This window comes from Taurulus bubalis (assembly GCF_910589615.1).
Source record: "Taurulus bubalis genome assembly, chromosome: 5".
Classification (NCBI taxonomy): domain Eukaryota; kingdom Metazoa; phylum Chordata; class Actinopteri; order Perciformes; family Cottidae; genus Taurulus; species Taurulus bubalis.
Genome location: NC_136593.1, coordinates 717,794 through 735,425, shown reverse-complemented (window position 1 = coordinate 735,425; position 17,632 = coordinate 717,794). Strand labels below are relative to the sequence as shown.

Here is a 17,632-nt window from a genome sequence, read left to right as displayed (position 1 = left end):
TGGGTCTACTGTTATGCAACGTTAGGTTTGTAGAAAAAACAACTCAACACCATACAGTTGGTTTAGAGACCTGTTGTACTCTTCGGTCAGAATGGACACAGGTCGGCTTTATACAATTTATTTCCTTTTGTATATTTTACGTAAAAATACAATCAGCCGACATTACTGAAAATGTATGGAATTCTATACAAAGTGACTGACTGTAAGATTTTAAAAATAACCATAGATTTACAACGGTCCTTTGTCAACAATACAACCACAATTATTTCAATAAGTCGGCACAGACAAACAAATGAAGAACAATATAAAAATGATAATAGCAGCAGGTTTATCTCACAATGCTTAAAATAACATGAATGCATTTTTATTATCCTTCAACTATGTTTCAAGGACATTTGAAGGGTTTGATTCTTAAAACGTCATGTCATTTAGTCATTATTTTCTATAGATCACTGAAAAAAAGTTGAAAAACAAAACCTCTGAAATAGTTATTTTATTATTTACATATACCTTAGCCTTCGTCTGAACATTAAATTATTCTGCAAAATATGTATTCACAGTTACTAACTATTTTACAAAAACAAGCCTGCTAATGTTAAACATTACAATAGCCTAAAGCCTAGACCTAGGGGTCCCAGTTCCAGTGTGTGTGTGTGTGTGTATGTATGTGTACGCGCACACACACACATATACATGGTCTAATACAGCAACATGGATGTCGGTGCAGTCCTTGGTTTCATGCTTGATCTCAGTGTGCACAGCAGGTACTTTTTCAGATGCTGTCTAAATATATTGTCTCGCAGCCCGTACACAATAGGACTGAGCAACCTGGGGAGGACCTGGACGATGATATACGAGGCAAAGATTATATTTATATAATGTTCAGGGAAGCGATAGACCAGAGCATTTCTAATCAGAAAGGCGACATAGGTGAGCATACACAGCATGAGCTGAAAACCATGCAGCAGGATGGTGTTCCTGGCCTTCTTTGCGTCTCCATCACCTGATTTAGACGCTTTAGCTGATTTAGCAGCTAAGAAGATCTTGATGTAAGTAAAGAGGAGCGTGAGCCAAACACCAATCAGGTAAACCATGTAGGAAACGTCCCTCTTTTTCAAGTGGATAGGGTGACGGAACAGTTTATCCTTTGAACAAAAAATGGTGGAATAAAATAACTCTACAGGCTCTGTAGCCAGAAGAATAAAAACATCTGGCAGTATTGAAACTGCACTCATGGCCCAAATCAAAGCAATCAGAACGTATGTTCTCTTGATGGTACAGAGCTCAGCGTGTCGCAGTGGGAGACAAATAGCAATGTAACACTCTACGGCCATGAAAGCTAAATTTAATGGAGTGTTGAGGTTGGTGAAGACAGTAAGGGTAATAAAGACGCAACACAAGGAAACATTAATTGTGTAGAAGATGTAACTTAAGACAAACAGGCTGATTGTTGTCGTCAGCTGGATCATGTCGTTCACCACCAGGTGGATGAAGAGGATGTAACGCGGATTCACATAAAATATCTGAACCAGAGAGAGAAAAAGAAAGAATCAGTTTAAACAACTCAATATTTGATATTTCAAGGCAAAACATTATTGTGTGGTATAATGTTGCTTTCACCAGATTAATGTATACGATGAAGTAATGATACCTGTCTAACTGTGTACTAGAAATATGATATAGTGTAATTTAACATTAATATATTAACAAAGGGCCTTACAAAATGAATGACATTGGTGTTACGTGTTATAATACTCCATACACCAGATGTATACATTATATTGTACAGTAATGATACTCACCATGTGTCTGTATAAGTATACAGATGTATACAGAAATAGTACATGAGGTAATAACACAGTTGAACATATTAACGTATTAATCAGGGCTAAAGGATTCTGACCTGGTGTTTTCTGAAGGTGTGAATCAAAGAACCGTTGATATAGTTGATGATGAGACCAAGAGCCAGAACGATCACATTTTTGGCCACGACTGTGCTGTAGGAGTCTCGATACCTCGGAGTCGAGACGTTGTAGCCAGAAGACGATGAATTCATCGAGCTGATCTGAGGATCCTGCAAGCCTCTGATGAACATTTCAAACACTTAAGTGTTAGTTACTTCAAATGTTAACTGTTGATATGTTCATCTTATAAAACACATTTCCCACCATAGCAGGAATACCTTGGTTATCTTCAAGCAGTTCACTCATCGTTAATCGAAAATTATTCATTTTAAAATGTATCTATTCCAAAACATCACTGTCATACTTGAATGGGCCTTAATGTTTCACCACCTCAGCAGCATACTTTACATTAACACCAGGAGTCACATATTAAATATAGGTATAATAATGATCATTAAAAAATTTTTTCTCAAAACATATTTCACCATCTTGTTGTTAAATTGTATATAGAAAAGTTGAAGTTGAGCTTAATGCTTCCATATAGTTAAAAAGGAATGAAATATTATGATCAACACCGTGATAAAATACTGCACTAACACAGTATGAGCATCAAAGACAGTCCTACCTCAGATAGTGTGCTCCGGTTTCCACCTTCACCACTTATGAAATGAGTGTGCATAGGCTTCACCTCTTTTTATGAAGCAGCATCAGTGACGTGGCTGCTGTAACCTGAACGACTTCATCCAGCTACAATCGGCGGTTCATCCGATCCCGGTTGTTCGACTCCAGTCGGCGGTCCAGCCGATCCCGGGTCCACGTGTCTTGTCGGCCGTCCGGTCGGCTCAGCCATTTGGCCGTTAACACCCCCGGCAGACCCCAGTCCCGGCTTCTGCCTCTGTGCCGCTGCCAGTTGACAATATAAATCGTTATATTCTGTAGGTATTCTTCATTTCACTATTCTTATGTCTATTAGAGTTCAGGTTGGGCAAGGTCAGTTTAACAGATACTGTCTAGGAGAAGTTTCTGTGAGAAACGTTCCTCAAGGTTCCTCAAGGTTCCACGCTCTGCACCACAACACTCACACCTGTTTATCAGTATATTGACATTAGGGAAGCAGACTGGTCGTTGCATTCCAGCCTTGTGAGAAAAGATGGGGGACACGATTCTCCTCCTCTTCGCCAAGTTAGAGCCAATAGAAATGTTAGATGTTCATGACAGAAAACCGTGTATTAAAGAGCCGAACTTCCGGCTGTTCGAGGTGTTTTGGACGGTCAACCTGTGTTGACTCCCTGCTATCAAGATTGCAGCACTTGTTACTTCACTTGTGATCAAGGAAAATAAATTCCGAGAACGAGAGAAGTTGTTTGACTAAGTTCTTCCAGACGCTACACCAGGCATCCAATAATTAGTACACGCTTTCAATGGTGACCCCGACGTGATTAATCTCAAACTAAGCTTTCCTCGTCCTCGCTCTCCATATTTAATTTTTTATCAGGCAAAAAGCGTGCATGCATGCAACCGTAAACATTTCCCCACAATACAGCCCCGCTTGACCTCTGGTCAGATTCACACACAAATTCACCCTGTCAACAATCACAAGATGAGTTTCGCTCAGCTTTTAATGTAATCACTTCTTCCTTCCGTTCATTATTTTAAAACTATTTACTATTTATTATATGTATTAGATAACGCACACACCAGTGCTTCTCAGCCAAATGATTCACAAAATACTTGTTGATATATATTTACATATCTATATTTAGTGCTATTTAACAAGTTTCCAGTAGAACTCTTATTCTCTTTTTTTTCCAACCTCCTCAGCTCAAGATTTATATATAATCTTATTTCTGTTTCTTATTTTGGGTGCAGTACCCCTGCGACCACTAATGTCTCCCTTCTATTTATATTCCCTCTCTTTTTTTAAATTATATTTCCGGTCTCGCTTTTCTTGTTATGCTAGGAGGGTTAGCTGATATGCTAATCCTTGTGGCTTACTGCTATCTTTTTCCCTGTATCTCTCCCAAGTTTCCACTCTGCAGTTTCTGGAAGCGTTTTTGCAAAAACCGCGTTACGCTCAGCTCTGTCCTCCCTATCTTATTAATCCTGAGCTCGTCCAACCGGCCCCTCCAGAGGACACAACTCAGACCGCCAACTCCCACAGCACCAGAAAAACTCTTTTCTCTCCCTTTCAGCACGCACAGCGACTCCCCGGTCGTGCTCTCTGTACGTTAGACCCTCTACGTTAGTTATTTCAACAGGACACGCCTCCGCGTCACCAGCCGGACTCTGTGAGACCGTCCACAACGGTCACTTTCCACAAAGTTTATTTGATTTATTTACACGTATCCTTCGAAGCCAGGGGAAAGGGATGCATTACCCAATATTGTGAACCCGATCAAGAAGCTTCTACTGTATCAGAGAGATACACGCTCGACCACTGGCTCGAACGTGTATCTCACCAATATTGTTTTATTTTTCCTTGCTCCGTAGTACCCTAGACTATGATTTCCCCTTTTATTCCCCTTCAATGCCCCACAGATATGTAGTCTGGTCGAACACCTCTATCCGAGGAATTCTCAGTTTCCCGATGCACCCGGATTTCAGGTCTCGTTAAAAACACCAAGAATCTACAACACCCTCCCACACATTTGCCCACACAGCATATGAAAAACAACAAATCTTTCCCTGTGTCCTTTCCTCGCCTTTTATGTTTGGACCCACCTGACGTGGTAAGAGCTCGAGGTGTGAAGAACTAAAGGCTGGCCATGTTAAACTAAACAGGTAAAAGCTCCACACGTCCACTGGACATTGCTGATATCAAAATATTGTTCTCTGGATTTTATTAATTGATATTGGATAAATCAAATGAAGATTGATTTGATTCAGAAAATCTGTCTTTTAAACCCATCCCTCATTAACAACCGATGGTGCTCAGAGGTGGAGATAATTTCTTCGAACTGTTCTAACATTGAGCACCTTATGACCCGATGCCACGTGCATCGGCCTTTCTTACAGCGGTGTATATTCCAAAAAACGCATTAAACAAATAATTCATGTTTGTATATCAGTGGATTTGCTGATGTGTGGTTGAAACTATATTGCCCTTCCACCCCCGTGAAAGTCTGTTCACCTGGGATAAATCAACGGGCCAACAGATGACGTCACTTATATAACATCAGATCATCATAATTATCACAATAATAACCACAATGAACAAAACAACATACACTCAACGCAGGACAACACATGAAAACAGAAAAAGTATGACGTATCATAAGTATGAATCACATGGAGAAAATCTGGAAAATGGCTTCAATACTTCAAGAAAAACTTTCCTTTTTCTTTTATTGGAATATCCATCTCAGGAAAGTTTAACAGTATGCTGACTCAACACCACAAATGCCTTTTCAAGTACTTCCTGAAAGTCTTGTCTCTGACGCCATAGAGGATTGGACTAATGGACCGTGGCAGAACCTGTACAATAATATAGAAAGCAAAGAGATGGTCTACATAATTCTTAGGGAACCATGTCTTCAGGACCTTTAATACCGGCGGCCCTGCGTATGTTGTCATACAAAGCAGCAGCTGGAACCCATGGAGGAGGATTGTGTTTCTGGCTTTTTTAGCATCTTTGCTGGCTGTTTGTGCAGCTAACAGAATTCTGAAGTAAGTGTGACATATGATGATCCAAACTATAACTAGAAACACTGTGTTTATGATATCTCTCTTCTCGGTGATGAGGGGATTTGGGAAGACATTTTCTCTGAGGCAGAAGACTCTGGAATGAAAGAAGTCCAGCGGCTCTGTGGCCAAAGTGATGAACAGATCGGGAAGAACGGACAACATGCTTATTTTCCAGATTAAACCAATCAGCATCAACGTTCTCCTGACGGAACAGATCTGCACGTGGCGAAGGGGGATGCAGACGGCGATGTAGCGCTCCACCGCCATGCAGGCCAGGTTCAGAGGGGTGTTTTCAGTGGTGACAAGAGCAAGCAGCATGAAGATGCAACAAACGGAGACATGGATTTTGTAGACGGTGTAGCTGACGACAAACAGGATGACAGTCAGCGTCAATTGGATCATGTCGTTGACCACCAGGTGAATAAAAAGGATGTAGCGAGGATTCGTGTAGAAGATCTGGATGGTAGGAAGATAAGCACAAGGGAGGAAATGTTTGGATTTGAAACATCATATGCTCAAAAGGTAAATAACCAACCACACAGTATTTGTTAGTTGTCCATCATTTACATTTGACAGCTATCTAACTTAGCCAGCTGCTCAACACCTTGAACTCATTCCCTTTGTGAACACGTATTTGTCAAAGAAACATCAGACCTGGTGTTTGCAGAAGGTGTGAATGAGGCAGACATTGATGTAATCGATGGCGATCCCGAAAACCACGACGATCACATTCTTGGTGACGGCTTTAGAGAAGGAGTCTCGATACTGGAGAACCAGCGTCACGTTGGCAGAGGACGCGTTCATCTCTTGAGACGGAACAACACAGGAGAATGTTTCAGTTTCAAGTAAATATTTAAGGATACGTGATACACCAACACATGTTAAAACTCCAACACATATCTTTAAATGCCCATAGCATATATTTAATTAAATGCTTTTTAATTAAAAACACTTTAAAACTCTGCTTTTCCTTTCGTGCATGCATTTGATGCTTTGAAAGTAGAGCAAATATGAAAGTAGAGCAAATATGTGATACTTTCAGTTAAAGTAGTGACTTAAAATAAGATAATCCTTTATTAGTCCCACAGTGGGGACATTACAGGATTACAGCAGCATTGCTCACAAGTGAATAAAAGATTACAAAAATCAAGTAATAGAAATAAACAGTAATAGAAAACAATACAAAAAACAGTAAAGAAGAATATTAATAATGAATAAAAAAGTATATAAAGTACTTAAACGTATTGCACGTGATGGATATTGCACCAGGTGAATGATTAAAGTGTCCAAGTTCAAAAGTGTTCAAAGTCTTCAAGTGTAAGATTCCTTAAGAGGAAATAATCAAAATGCATTGTAATTATTTATCATTATCAATCTTCATATAGAGTTGCAAACATAGACATAATTGTTTGATAATTATATTTGCGATACATTATATATGCATATACATATATATATATATATATATATATATATATATATATATATATATATATATATATACATTATATTTGCGGGGATATATTGTGATTAATAACTAAATATGCATTTATGTAAGCCTCATACAGTGAACATGATGACCTGTACACTCATATTTCTCAATTTAACAATCTTAAAGAGTATCAGCGTTAAGTGATGTTGTTTTAAACACCTGACTTCTTCCAATCAAGAATCACGATGCTTTCATCTGCAGCAATGAAAGATCATACATCCATAATGACATTTATGTTTAGTTCACAAATCCCCTATAAACGTGGTTTTCTACTCATTATTCATGTGTGCTTCATAATCTAGCATCAGAAGCTTAGACAGTAGAATTCCATCTGGTGTCAGCACTAAAGGATCAGCTTTATTTATTCCAACCAAAGATACTCAGACAGTTTTTAGATCGTATTCCTCTCAGATAGTTTTTGAAGGATCTAGAGATTATTGAACATTCATAAACAGTTCAACCTGCAGAAAGCCACTCACTGACGACAACACAAGAGAGAAGACCTCAATGAATCATTAACTTCATCAACTACCAAACAAAGAAATATCATTGTTGTATTTGAATGCATTTAACATCTTAAATCTAAAGTGGAACAATAAAAAGAGTATAATATCAATATCACAGCCTGAATACATTTCAAACTCAGAGCACACATTCCAGATGAAGAAGTTCTTTAATAAAAAGCCTTCTCTACAGAAAAACTTCTTTTGTCATCTATGATATTGTTTGTAAGATTAGCTAAAGAGTTAGCTTTATTAGCTAAAGATCTAAAATACAGCAGGTGAAAAAGATGAACATTGAAGAATCATGAAAAGGCTCAAAACACAAGCAGACAGCCCACATGCGTTCCTTCTGTAAAGCACAGTGATCACACAGTCGAAGGTTGAAGCGTCATGTCGCCACAGGAAGTGGAACTTACCTGAGTTCCTGCCTGGAGATCAGGACACCGACATTAAAGCTCCAGAAAACCTCACGCTTTATATGGATGTCCCTGAATGCACCTGAACACACCTGTGTCTGTGTGCGTACAGACTTATTGTATTGTGTGTGTGTGTCTATGTGCGTACTGTGGCATCACAAGGGGACAGGTGGCGGAGGGGCCCGGGTTGACTCCTTCTTACCCTAATTTTTCAGTGAAAAATGGCCTCTTGTATCAGGTAACAAGAAGTAAAGACCTAGTTGTTGAGAAACTACTTGTACCCCAACCTCAGCGCCCCACCGTTCTGCAGTTAGCCCACACACACTTGCTGGGAGCTGACTTGGGGGTAGAGAAAAGTAAAGAGGGTGTTACAGAGGTTTTTTTGGACAGGAATCCACAAAGGAGTAGAGAACTACTGCCGCAGTTGCCCAGATTGCCAGATCACCGCACCAAAACCCACTTACCGGAACCCCCTTATCCCTTTGCCCATCATAGAAACCCCCTTTGAAAGGGTAGGCAAGGATATTGTGGGCCAACTGCCCAAGAGTGCCTGGGGACACCAGTACATGGTCATAGTAGACTATGCCACCCGTTATCCGGATTCCAAAAGAGATTCTTACCGACCAGGGGACCCGCCCCCAGACAGATGGGTTAGTGGAGAGGTTTAACAAAATATGGAATATAACAACAACAAAAAACAACAAAAATAACAACAAAAAATGGAATATAAGTTCTTGGCTACTTGGCAGGGACCAAAACGAAGTAATTGAAAAGGTTGGGGAAGTCAATTATAAAGTACGGCAACCGGGGAAGAGGAAAAATGAGCAAATCTAACACATTAACCTCCAAAAGAAATGGCATGATCGAGAGGCGTTGTTCAATTGTTTTCCCCCAGAGTTGAAAGAACCCGCCCGGGACGAAGTGCAGTTTGGCCCGGACCTCTCCCCTCACCAGCTGCAGCAGGCAACGGATCTTTTGGAAGGTATTCAGGATGTCTTTTCATCCCTCCCAGGCTGCACCCACCTGGTGGAACATGAAGTACGTACCCAGCCAGGAAAAACTGCGCAAGAAGCTGATTGACGAGGAGGTAAGGAAGATGTTGGCATTGAACGTGATTGAGGAGTCCAAGAGTGCCTGGTCAAGCCCTATCATCCTTGTAGACAAGCCGGACAAAACCATACGTTTTTGTAATGATTTCAGAAAAGTAAATGAAGTGTCTGAATTTGATGCATACCCCATGCCTCGTGTCGATGAGCTGATTGAAAACCTGGGCCAGGCCCGATTCCTAACAACCCTGGATCTCACCAAAGGGTATTGGCAGGTTCCCTTGTCTGCAGAATCAAAGGAGAAGACTGCTTTTGCCACACCGGGAGGTCTTTGGCAGTACCGGATGATGCCCTTTGGCCTGTTTGGAGCTCCAGCTACTGATGGATCAGGTACTGAAACCCCATTGAGAGTATGCAGCGGCCTATTTGGACGATGTGGTGATTCAGAGCCCAAACTGGGAAAGCCACTTAACGTGTGTGCAAAAGGTCCTGGACTCCCTCTGACAGGCAGGCTTGACCGCGAACCCCAAAAAGTGTAAGCTAGCCTTCGGAGAGACCAACTACTTGGGGTATACCATCGGGTGGGGCCTTGTCAAACACCAGGAGGCAAAACTCTGTGCCATCCAAGACTGGCCAAAACTCTTGACAAAGAAGCAGGTGAGATCATTTTTGGGCCTTGCCAATTATTACAGACGCTTCATCCCTGACTTCTCTGTGATAGCGGCCCGTCTCACAGGACTGACCACCAAGAAACATCCCGTATGGTGACCTGGTCCCTGGCGGCAGAAGAAGCATTTGGCGACCTGAAGAAGGCCTTTTGTTCGAAACCAGTCCTTACTGCCCCCGACTTCAACAAGGAGTTTGTCGTCCAGGCGGATACCTCTGAGGTGTGTCTGGGCGGTGTCCTAGCCCAGATAAAGGAAGGTGAGGAACACCCTGTTCTGTATTTGAGTCGGAAGTTGCTGCCGAGATAGAAGAACTATGCCACAGTGGAGAAAGAGTGCCTAGCCTTAAAATGGGCCCTGGAAACCCTCAAATATGACCTGCTGGGAAGGAGGTTCACTCTGGTGACAGATCATTCACCTTTGCAATGGATGGCAAAAAACAAAGAAACCAACAGCAGGGTGACTAAGTGGTTTTTCAGCCTCCAGCCTTTTAATTTCTCTGTCGTTCACAAGCCGGAGCGGCGTCATGGGAACACTGATGCCCTGTCCCGCCGTGATGCCTTCTGGGCCTCCTTCATCCTGCCGAGGACATCAGGCCCGGGGAGAGGGATATGTGGCATCACAAGGGGACAGGTGGTGGAGGGACGCTACATCCCCACTCAAGATCAGTGCCCACACCACAAAATGGCCGCCGGGCTGGAGACTACATCTCCCAGGCTGCCTCATCACGCACCCAGCTGCAGGTGCTTAAGGCCCCTAATTGAAGCTGGATTAAGGGCAGAGCGGAGAGCACATGGAGAGGAGAGCGGGACAAGCAGAAGGTGCAAGAGGCTGAAGAGGAGAAAAGGACCATGAAGAGGAGGACCTTGGACCCTGGACTTTTCAGTCTTGAGTTTTGTTTTGGGTTAAATAACCCCTTTCTCCTACGGGACGCTTTATGTTTGTGAATGGACTTTTATTTTATTTTTGGGAAATTACCTTGCTGGTGGGAGAGAAAATAAACCTTACATTTGATTTATACCGTCTGATTGTGCCTGTTTTCCACTCTCTGTTGCACTGCCCCACTCTAGCCGGCCCTAAGGACAACCCGTGATGCTACAGGACAGACTTATTGTTGTGTGTGTGTCTGTGTGCGTACAGACTTATTGTATTGTGTGTGTGTCTGTGTGTGTACGGACTTATTGTATTGTGTGTGTGTGCATGTGTCTGTGTGCGTACATACTTATTGTGTGTGTGCGTACATACTTATTATATGAATCTTGTTGCTTTTTGTGAGCACATAAAAAAAGGTTCACATCATAAATGTGGAAAAGTAAACTTAAATCCTCGGCCTCATGCAAACACAGCTGTGACATGTTGAACTTTACACACATGGAGTTGTGATTGACTCATGAAAGGCAATATCAAAAATGAATTTAATCAATTCATACAGAATTACCAAAGGGACAAGAAACAAAGTCAACGGAAAGTATTATTTAAGTGTGTTTGAACTATTTCTGGGTGTTGTTTGAAATGGTTTGCTTTTGCCGAATAACAAGATATTATCTGAGGCGACTTTGAGGTCTGGACATCGTCGGCTTATTGAAAGTCTGCTCCGCCTCAGGGGTCCATGAGTTCTGTCAGAATCTAATCAGGAACCATCTCCACCTGCCTGCCTCTGATGATGGAACCTCAAAGGCACCCAGAACGGACATGGACCTCACATGTTTGAACTTTACCCAGCAGGTTGTTCTCCATGCGGTGTTCCTTCATGCTGTGAAGGTCACAAACACTGAACCCTTAATTAAGGAAGTCCAAGAGCACATCACTGACTCAAGGAGAGCAGGAGGTTAAATCAAAGGGCATTGTCTGGTAAGGGGAGTATTAAAGGATCCTTAATAAACGCTTCTCAGAAATATGAACGTCTTCATTGCTTCTTGTTGACTCGTGACTGGAAAGAATAAGTGATTTCTCTTGGTACTGGTCCGTGGATCCCTTGGTACCGGGCCGTGGATCCCTTAGTACCGGGCTGTGGATCCCTTGGTACCGGTCCGTGGATCCTTTAGTACCGGGCCGTGGATCCCTTAGTACCGGGCCGTGGATCTCTTAGTACCGGGCTGTGGAACCCTTAGTACCAGTCCTTGGATCCCTTGGTACTAGGCCGTGGATCCCTTGGTACCGGGCTGCACAGAAAGAATGAATGAAAAATTCAAATTAAATTTAAAAAGTCAATGACCGCATACATCCGTCTGTGGTAACCTCAGAGTAAAAGTATCAGTTTTCTTTGCAAAATGTAGTGACGTAAAAGTAAAAGTCAACATAAATATAAATAGTAGAGTACAGATATCCCCAAAAACTACTTAGTACAGTAACAACATATTTCTACTTTGTTACTATACACCACTGCTCATTTTACACAATAGATGTCTTTTCAAGTACTTCCTGAAGGTCTTGTCTCGTACGCCATAGATGATTGGACTAATGGACCGTGGCAGAACCTGGGCAACAATGTAACAAGCGAACAGGGAGTCTGGATAGTTCTTGGGGAACCAGAGCAGCAGATGCTGTTTTAACTGGGGTGTTGCGTATGATGTCATACAGAGCAGCAGCTGGAACCCATGGAGGAGGATTGTGTTTCTGGCCTTTTTAGCATCTACGCTAGCTTTTTTTGCAGTGAACAGGATGTTGAAGTAAGTGTAAAAGATGACACAGCAATCTATAACCAGATACATCATATAGGTAATATCTCTCTTCTCGGTGATAAGGGGATTTGGGAAGACATTTTCTCTGAGGCAGAAGACTCTGGAATGAAAGAAGTCCAGCGGCTCTGTGGCCAAAGTGATGAACAGATCGGGAAGAACGGACAACATGCTTATTTTCCAGATTAAACCAATCAGCATCAACGTTCTCCTGACGGAACAGATCTGCACGTGGCGAAGGGGGATGCAGACGGCGATGTAGCGCTCCACCGCCATGCAGGCCAGGTTCAGAGGGGTGTTTTCAGTGGTGATACTAATAAGCAAGATGAAGATGCAACAAACGGAGACATGGATTTTGTAGACGGTGTAGCTGATGACAAACAGGATGACAGTCAGCGTCAATTGGATCATGTCGTTGACCACCAGGTGAATAAAAAGGATGTAGCGAGGATTCGTGTAGAAGATCTGGATGGTAGGAAGAAAAGCACAAAGGAAGGGAGGAAATGTTTGGATTTGAAACATCATATGCTCAAAAGGTAAATAACCAACCACACAGTATTTGTTAGTTGTCCATCATTTACATTTGACAGCTATCTAACTTAGCCAGCTGCTCAACACCTTGAACTCATTCCCTTTGTGAACACGTATTTGTCAAAGAAACATCAGACCTGGTGTTTGCAGAAGGTGTGAATGAGGCAGACATTGATGTAATTGATGGAGATCCCGAAAACCACGACGATCACATTCTTGGTGACGGCTTTAGAGAAGGAGTCTCGATACTGGAGAACCAGCGTCACGTTGGCAGAGGACGCGTTCATCTCTTGAGACGGAACAACACAGGAGAATGTTTCAGTTTCAAGTAAATATTTAAGGATACGTGATACACCGACACATGTTAAAACTCCAACACATATCTTTAAATGCCCATAGCATATATTTAATTAAATGCTTTTTAATTAAAAACACTTTAAAACTCTGCTTTTCCTTTCGTGCATGCATTTGATGCTTTGAAAGTAGAGCAAATATGAAAGTAGAGCAAATATGTGATACTTTCAGTTAAAGTAGTGACTTAAAATAAGATAATCCTTTATTAGTCCCACAGTGGGGACATTACAGGATTACAGCAACATTGCTCACAAGTGAATAAAAGATTAAACAAATCAAATAATATGAATAAACAGTAATAGAAAACAATTAAAAAACAGTAAAGAAGAATATTAAATATACAGACGGAATAAAAAAGTATATAAAGTACTTAAACGTATTGCACGTGATGGATATTGCACCAGGTGAATGATTAAAGTGTCCAAGTTCAAAAGTGTTCAAATTGTTCAAGTGTAAGATTCCTTAAGAGGAAATAATCAAAATGCATTGTAATTATTTATCATTATCAATCTTCATATAGAGTTGCAAACATAGACATAATTGTTTGATAATTATATTTGCGATACTTAAACAAACAGAGAGCTTTGAACACTTAATAGAGATTCAGATGATATGTGATTAATAACTAAATATGCATTTATGTAAGCCTCATACAGTGAACATGATGACCTGTACACTCATATTTCTCAATTTAACAATCTTAAAGAGTATCAGCGTTAACTGATGTTGTTTTAAACACCTGACTTCTTCCAATCAAGAATCACGATGCTTTCATCTGCAGCAATGAAAGATCATACATCCATAATGACATTTATGTTTAGTTCACAAATCCCCTATAAACGTGGTTTTCTACTCATTATTCATGTGTGCTTCATAATCTAGCATCAGAAGCTTAGACAGTAGAATTCCATCTGGTGTCAGCACTAAAGGATCAGCTTTATTTATTCCAACCAAAGATACTCAGACAGTTTTTAGATCGTATTCCTCTCAGATAGTTTTTGAAGGATCTAGAGATTATTGAACATTCATAAACAGTTCAACCTGCAGAAAGCCACTCACTGACGACAACACAAGAGAGAAGACCTCAATGAATCATTAACTTCATCAACTACCAAACAAAGAAATATCATTGTTGTATTTGAATGCATTTAACATCTTAAATCTAAAGTGGAACAATAAAAAGAGTATAATATCAATATCACAGCCTGAATACATTTCAAACTCAGAGCACACATTCCAGATGAAGAAGTTCTTTAATAAAAAGCCTTCTCTACAGAAAAACTTCTTTTGTCATCTATGATATTGTTTGTAAGATTAGCTAAAGAGTTATATCTAAAATACAGCAGGTGAAAAAGATGAACATTGAAGAATCATGAAAAGGCTCAAAACACAAGCAGACAGCCCACATGCGTTCCTTCTGTAAAGCACAGTGATCACACAGTCGAAGGTTGAAGCGTCATGTCGCCACAGGAAGTGGAACTTACCTGAGTTCCTGCCTGGAGATCAGGACACTGACATTAAAGCTCCAGAAAACCTCACGCTTTATATGGATGTCCCTGAATGCACCTGAACACACCTGTGTCTGTGTGCGTACAGACTTATTGTATTGTGTGTGTGTCTATGTGCGTACTGTGGCATCACAAGGGGACAGGTGGCGGAGGGGCCCGGGTTGACTCCTTCTTACCCTAATTTTTCAGTGAAAAATGGCCTCTTGTATCAGGTAACAAGAAGTAAAGACCTAGTTGTTGAGCAACTACTTGTACCCCAACCTCAGCGCCCCACCGTTCTGCAGTTAGCCCACACACACTTGCTGGGAGCTGACTTGGGGGTAGAGAAAAGTAAAGAGGGTGTTACAGAGGTTTTTTTGGACAGGAATCCACAAAGGAGTAGAGAACTACTGCCGCAGTTGCCCAGATTGCCAGATCACCGCACCAAAACCCACTTACCGGAACCCCCTTATCCCTTTGCCCATCATAGAAACCCCCTTTGAAAGGGTAGGCAAGGATATTGTGGGCCAACTGCCCAAGAGTGCCTGGGGACACCAGTACATCTTGGTCATAGTAGACTATGCCACCCGTTATCCGGATTCCAAAAGAGATTCTTACCGACCAGGGGACCCGCCCCCAGACAGATGGGTTAGTGGAGAGGTTTAACAAAATATGGAATATAACAACAAAAAATAACAACAAAAATAACAACAAAAAATGGAATATAAGTTCTTGGCTACTTGGCAGGGACCAAAACGAAGTAATTGAAAAGGTAAGGGAACTGCCCAAAATGTGTGCTAATTGTCAGTCATTTTGCATTGGGCCTTGCTCTAATTGTCAAAAATGTTCCACGGTGTCTTTGTTTTTTGACAATTGGGGCACGGTGACAAATGGAACAAATTAACATGGCGTCAATTGGGAACAAAACTGGCAGATGGGCAAACAAATGACAATTGGGGAGTGAAGGTGTGTTGAACTACAAAATCCTGCGGAGGGCGACAACTTACAAATAATTGATTCTGTGACAGATAGGAACGATACTGACAATGTGACTAAATTATTTTTGTTTCATGCAAATGTGGGAGTGCATTGTGACGTTTAGGGCCATTTTTGGCAATTGGAACAAAGATTCCTCAAATCATCTGAAAGTCCTTGAAAGTCCTTGAATGACCTTGAATGACCTTGAAAAGCTTGAAAAGGTTGTAAATTTGCTATTATTCCAAACTAATATTTTAAATCAGCTACGGTGGACAACAGAGGACTCTCTTCAAGGATCTGTTGGTTTTAGCTAGCTAGCATGCTGCTACCGGAAGTTAGCTTTCTAGAGGGTCTACAGACTTGTGCTTTCAGTATGTCATTTAGGGCATCCAGGACAATGGTTCCACCAAGTTTCAAGCACTTTGGAACTTTTTCTAAGGGAGCTTTTGACCTTTGAATGTGTGAATTTGGGCGTTTTGGGGGTTTTTAAACCACTCCTACGCAGCGATGCTAAGGGCTAGCGTGGTATAAATGACATGGTTGGGCCCCATTTGGGAGTGGCTACAACGTGAAAAAGAAAGCTAAGCTCTGACATGTTTAGAAAAAAATGACCTTCAAACTGAGCAATATCAACCCCACGACCTCATTGTAGGCCCCTTGCAGAGTGTCTGTGCAAAATCTGGAGTCTTTAGAACTAATCTGTGATGTATTATGACCATTCTTAAAATTGACTGCCGATGGGAGCATTTCTGACGATTGAGCACATTTTGAGTAAGGAATCGAGAATCCTTGTAATTCAAAAATGACAATTCGACTACATTAACATGGGCAAAATAGTTAGTCTAATTGTCACATGCGCTAATGGTTTCAGCTAGCTAGCATGCTGCTACCGGAAGTTAGCTTTCTAGAGGGTCACAAAAATCACTTTTTTGCAAAAAAGTAGAGTACGGTGGACAACAGAGGACGCTCTACTAGGGCCAGTTGGTTTCAAGTAGCTAGCATAATGCTACCGGAAGTTAGCTTTCTAGAGGGTCTAGAGACTTGTGCTTTTAGAATCCTATTCAGGGCTTCCAGGACAATGGACTCATCCAGTTTCAAGCACTTTCAATCTTTCCCTGAGGAGATATGAACCTTTGAAAGAGTGAAATTGGTGTTTTTCGGGGTTCTTTAAGCCACTCCCACGCAGCGTTGCTAAGGGTTACGGAGCCACATCCGGCATGGTTGGACTCCATTTGGGAGTGGCTACAACCTCAAAAAGAAAGCTAAGCTCTAGCACGTTCAGAACAAAAAAAGCCCCGATCGGCCCAGACTCTTCAGGTGGTCTCAGGTTCGCTAAGTCCAAGACCCTCTCCAAATCCTGAATTTTATGCTGCCAATTAAGACTTTTGCTTGTTTTTAAGGGGATTTCACCCCATGATCTCATTGTAGGCCCTCTCCTGAGTGTCTGTGAGAAAAATGGGAGCTTAGATATTAATATTTAGTGGATTATGGCCATTTTTGCACTTGTCAAAAAAGATCAAAGGGCAACGTCGTTAGGGTCGGGTTCGGGCCCTTTACTTGCAGCTTTTGGCCCCAGATTTGAGATTCTGTATGTTGAGAAGCCCCTCTTTGAATAGGAAAAGAATGCACATCTCTAAGTGGTTTTAAAGTAATTAATTTGAATTAAAAGACTTTTTCAAGATTTTGCCACTGACAATTGGCATAAATTTGGGAGCTTGGCACCCGGCCAATTCCTTCTTGTGAATGTTTTAGAGGAGATTTCACCTCATGGCCTCATTGTAGGCACTGTCCTGAGTGTCTGTGAGAAAAATGGGAGTTTAAATACTAATATTTAGGGAATTATTGCAATTTTTACATTAACAAAATGTAAGGGAATTGGGGTCAAATGTCACAC

At 41.4% G+C, this 17,632-nt stretch overlaps 2 protein-coding genes across 2 annotated transcripts; both read right to left on the bottom strand.

The window, feature by feature from the left end:
* Positions 1-698: 698 nt before the first annotated feature.
* Positions 699-6,392, bottom strand: LOC306736512 (uncharacterized protein; the record flags this gene model as incomplete). Its single annotated transcript, XM_079218157.1, has 4 exons — positions 699-1,523; positions 1,904-2,084; positions 5,308-6,044; positions 6,243-6,392. The coding sequence occupies 4 exons, from the start codon at positions 6,390-6,392 to the stop codon at positions 699-701; spliced, it is 1,893 nt and encodes a 630-aa protein (XP_079074283.1).
* Positions 6,393-12,082: 5,690 nt separating this feature from the next.
* Positions 12,083-13,206, bottom strand: LOC306736511 (odorant receptor 131-2-like; the record flags this gene model as incomplete). The annotated part of the gene is made up of 2 exons (XM_079218156.1): positions 12,083-12,853; positions 13,057-13,206. The coding sequence occupies 2 exons, from the start codon at positions 13,204-13,206 to the stop codon at positions 12,083-12,085; spliced, it is 921 nt and encodes a 306-aa protein (XP_079074282.1).
* Positions 13,207-17,632: the final 4,426 nt, after the last annotated feature.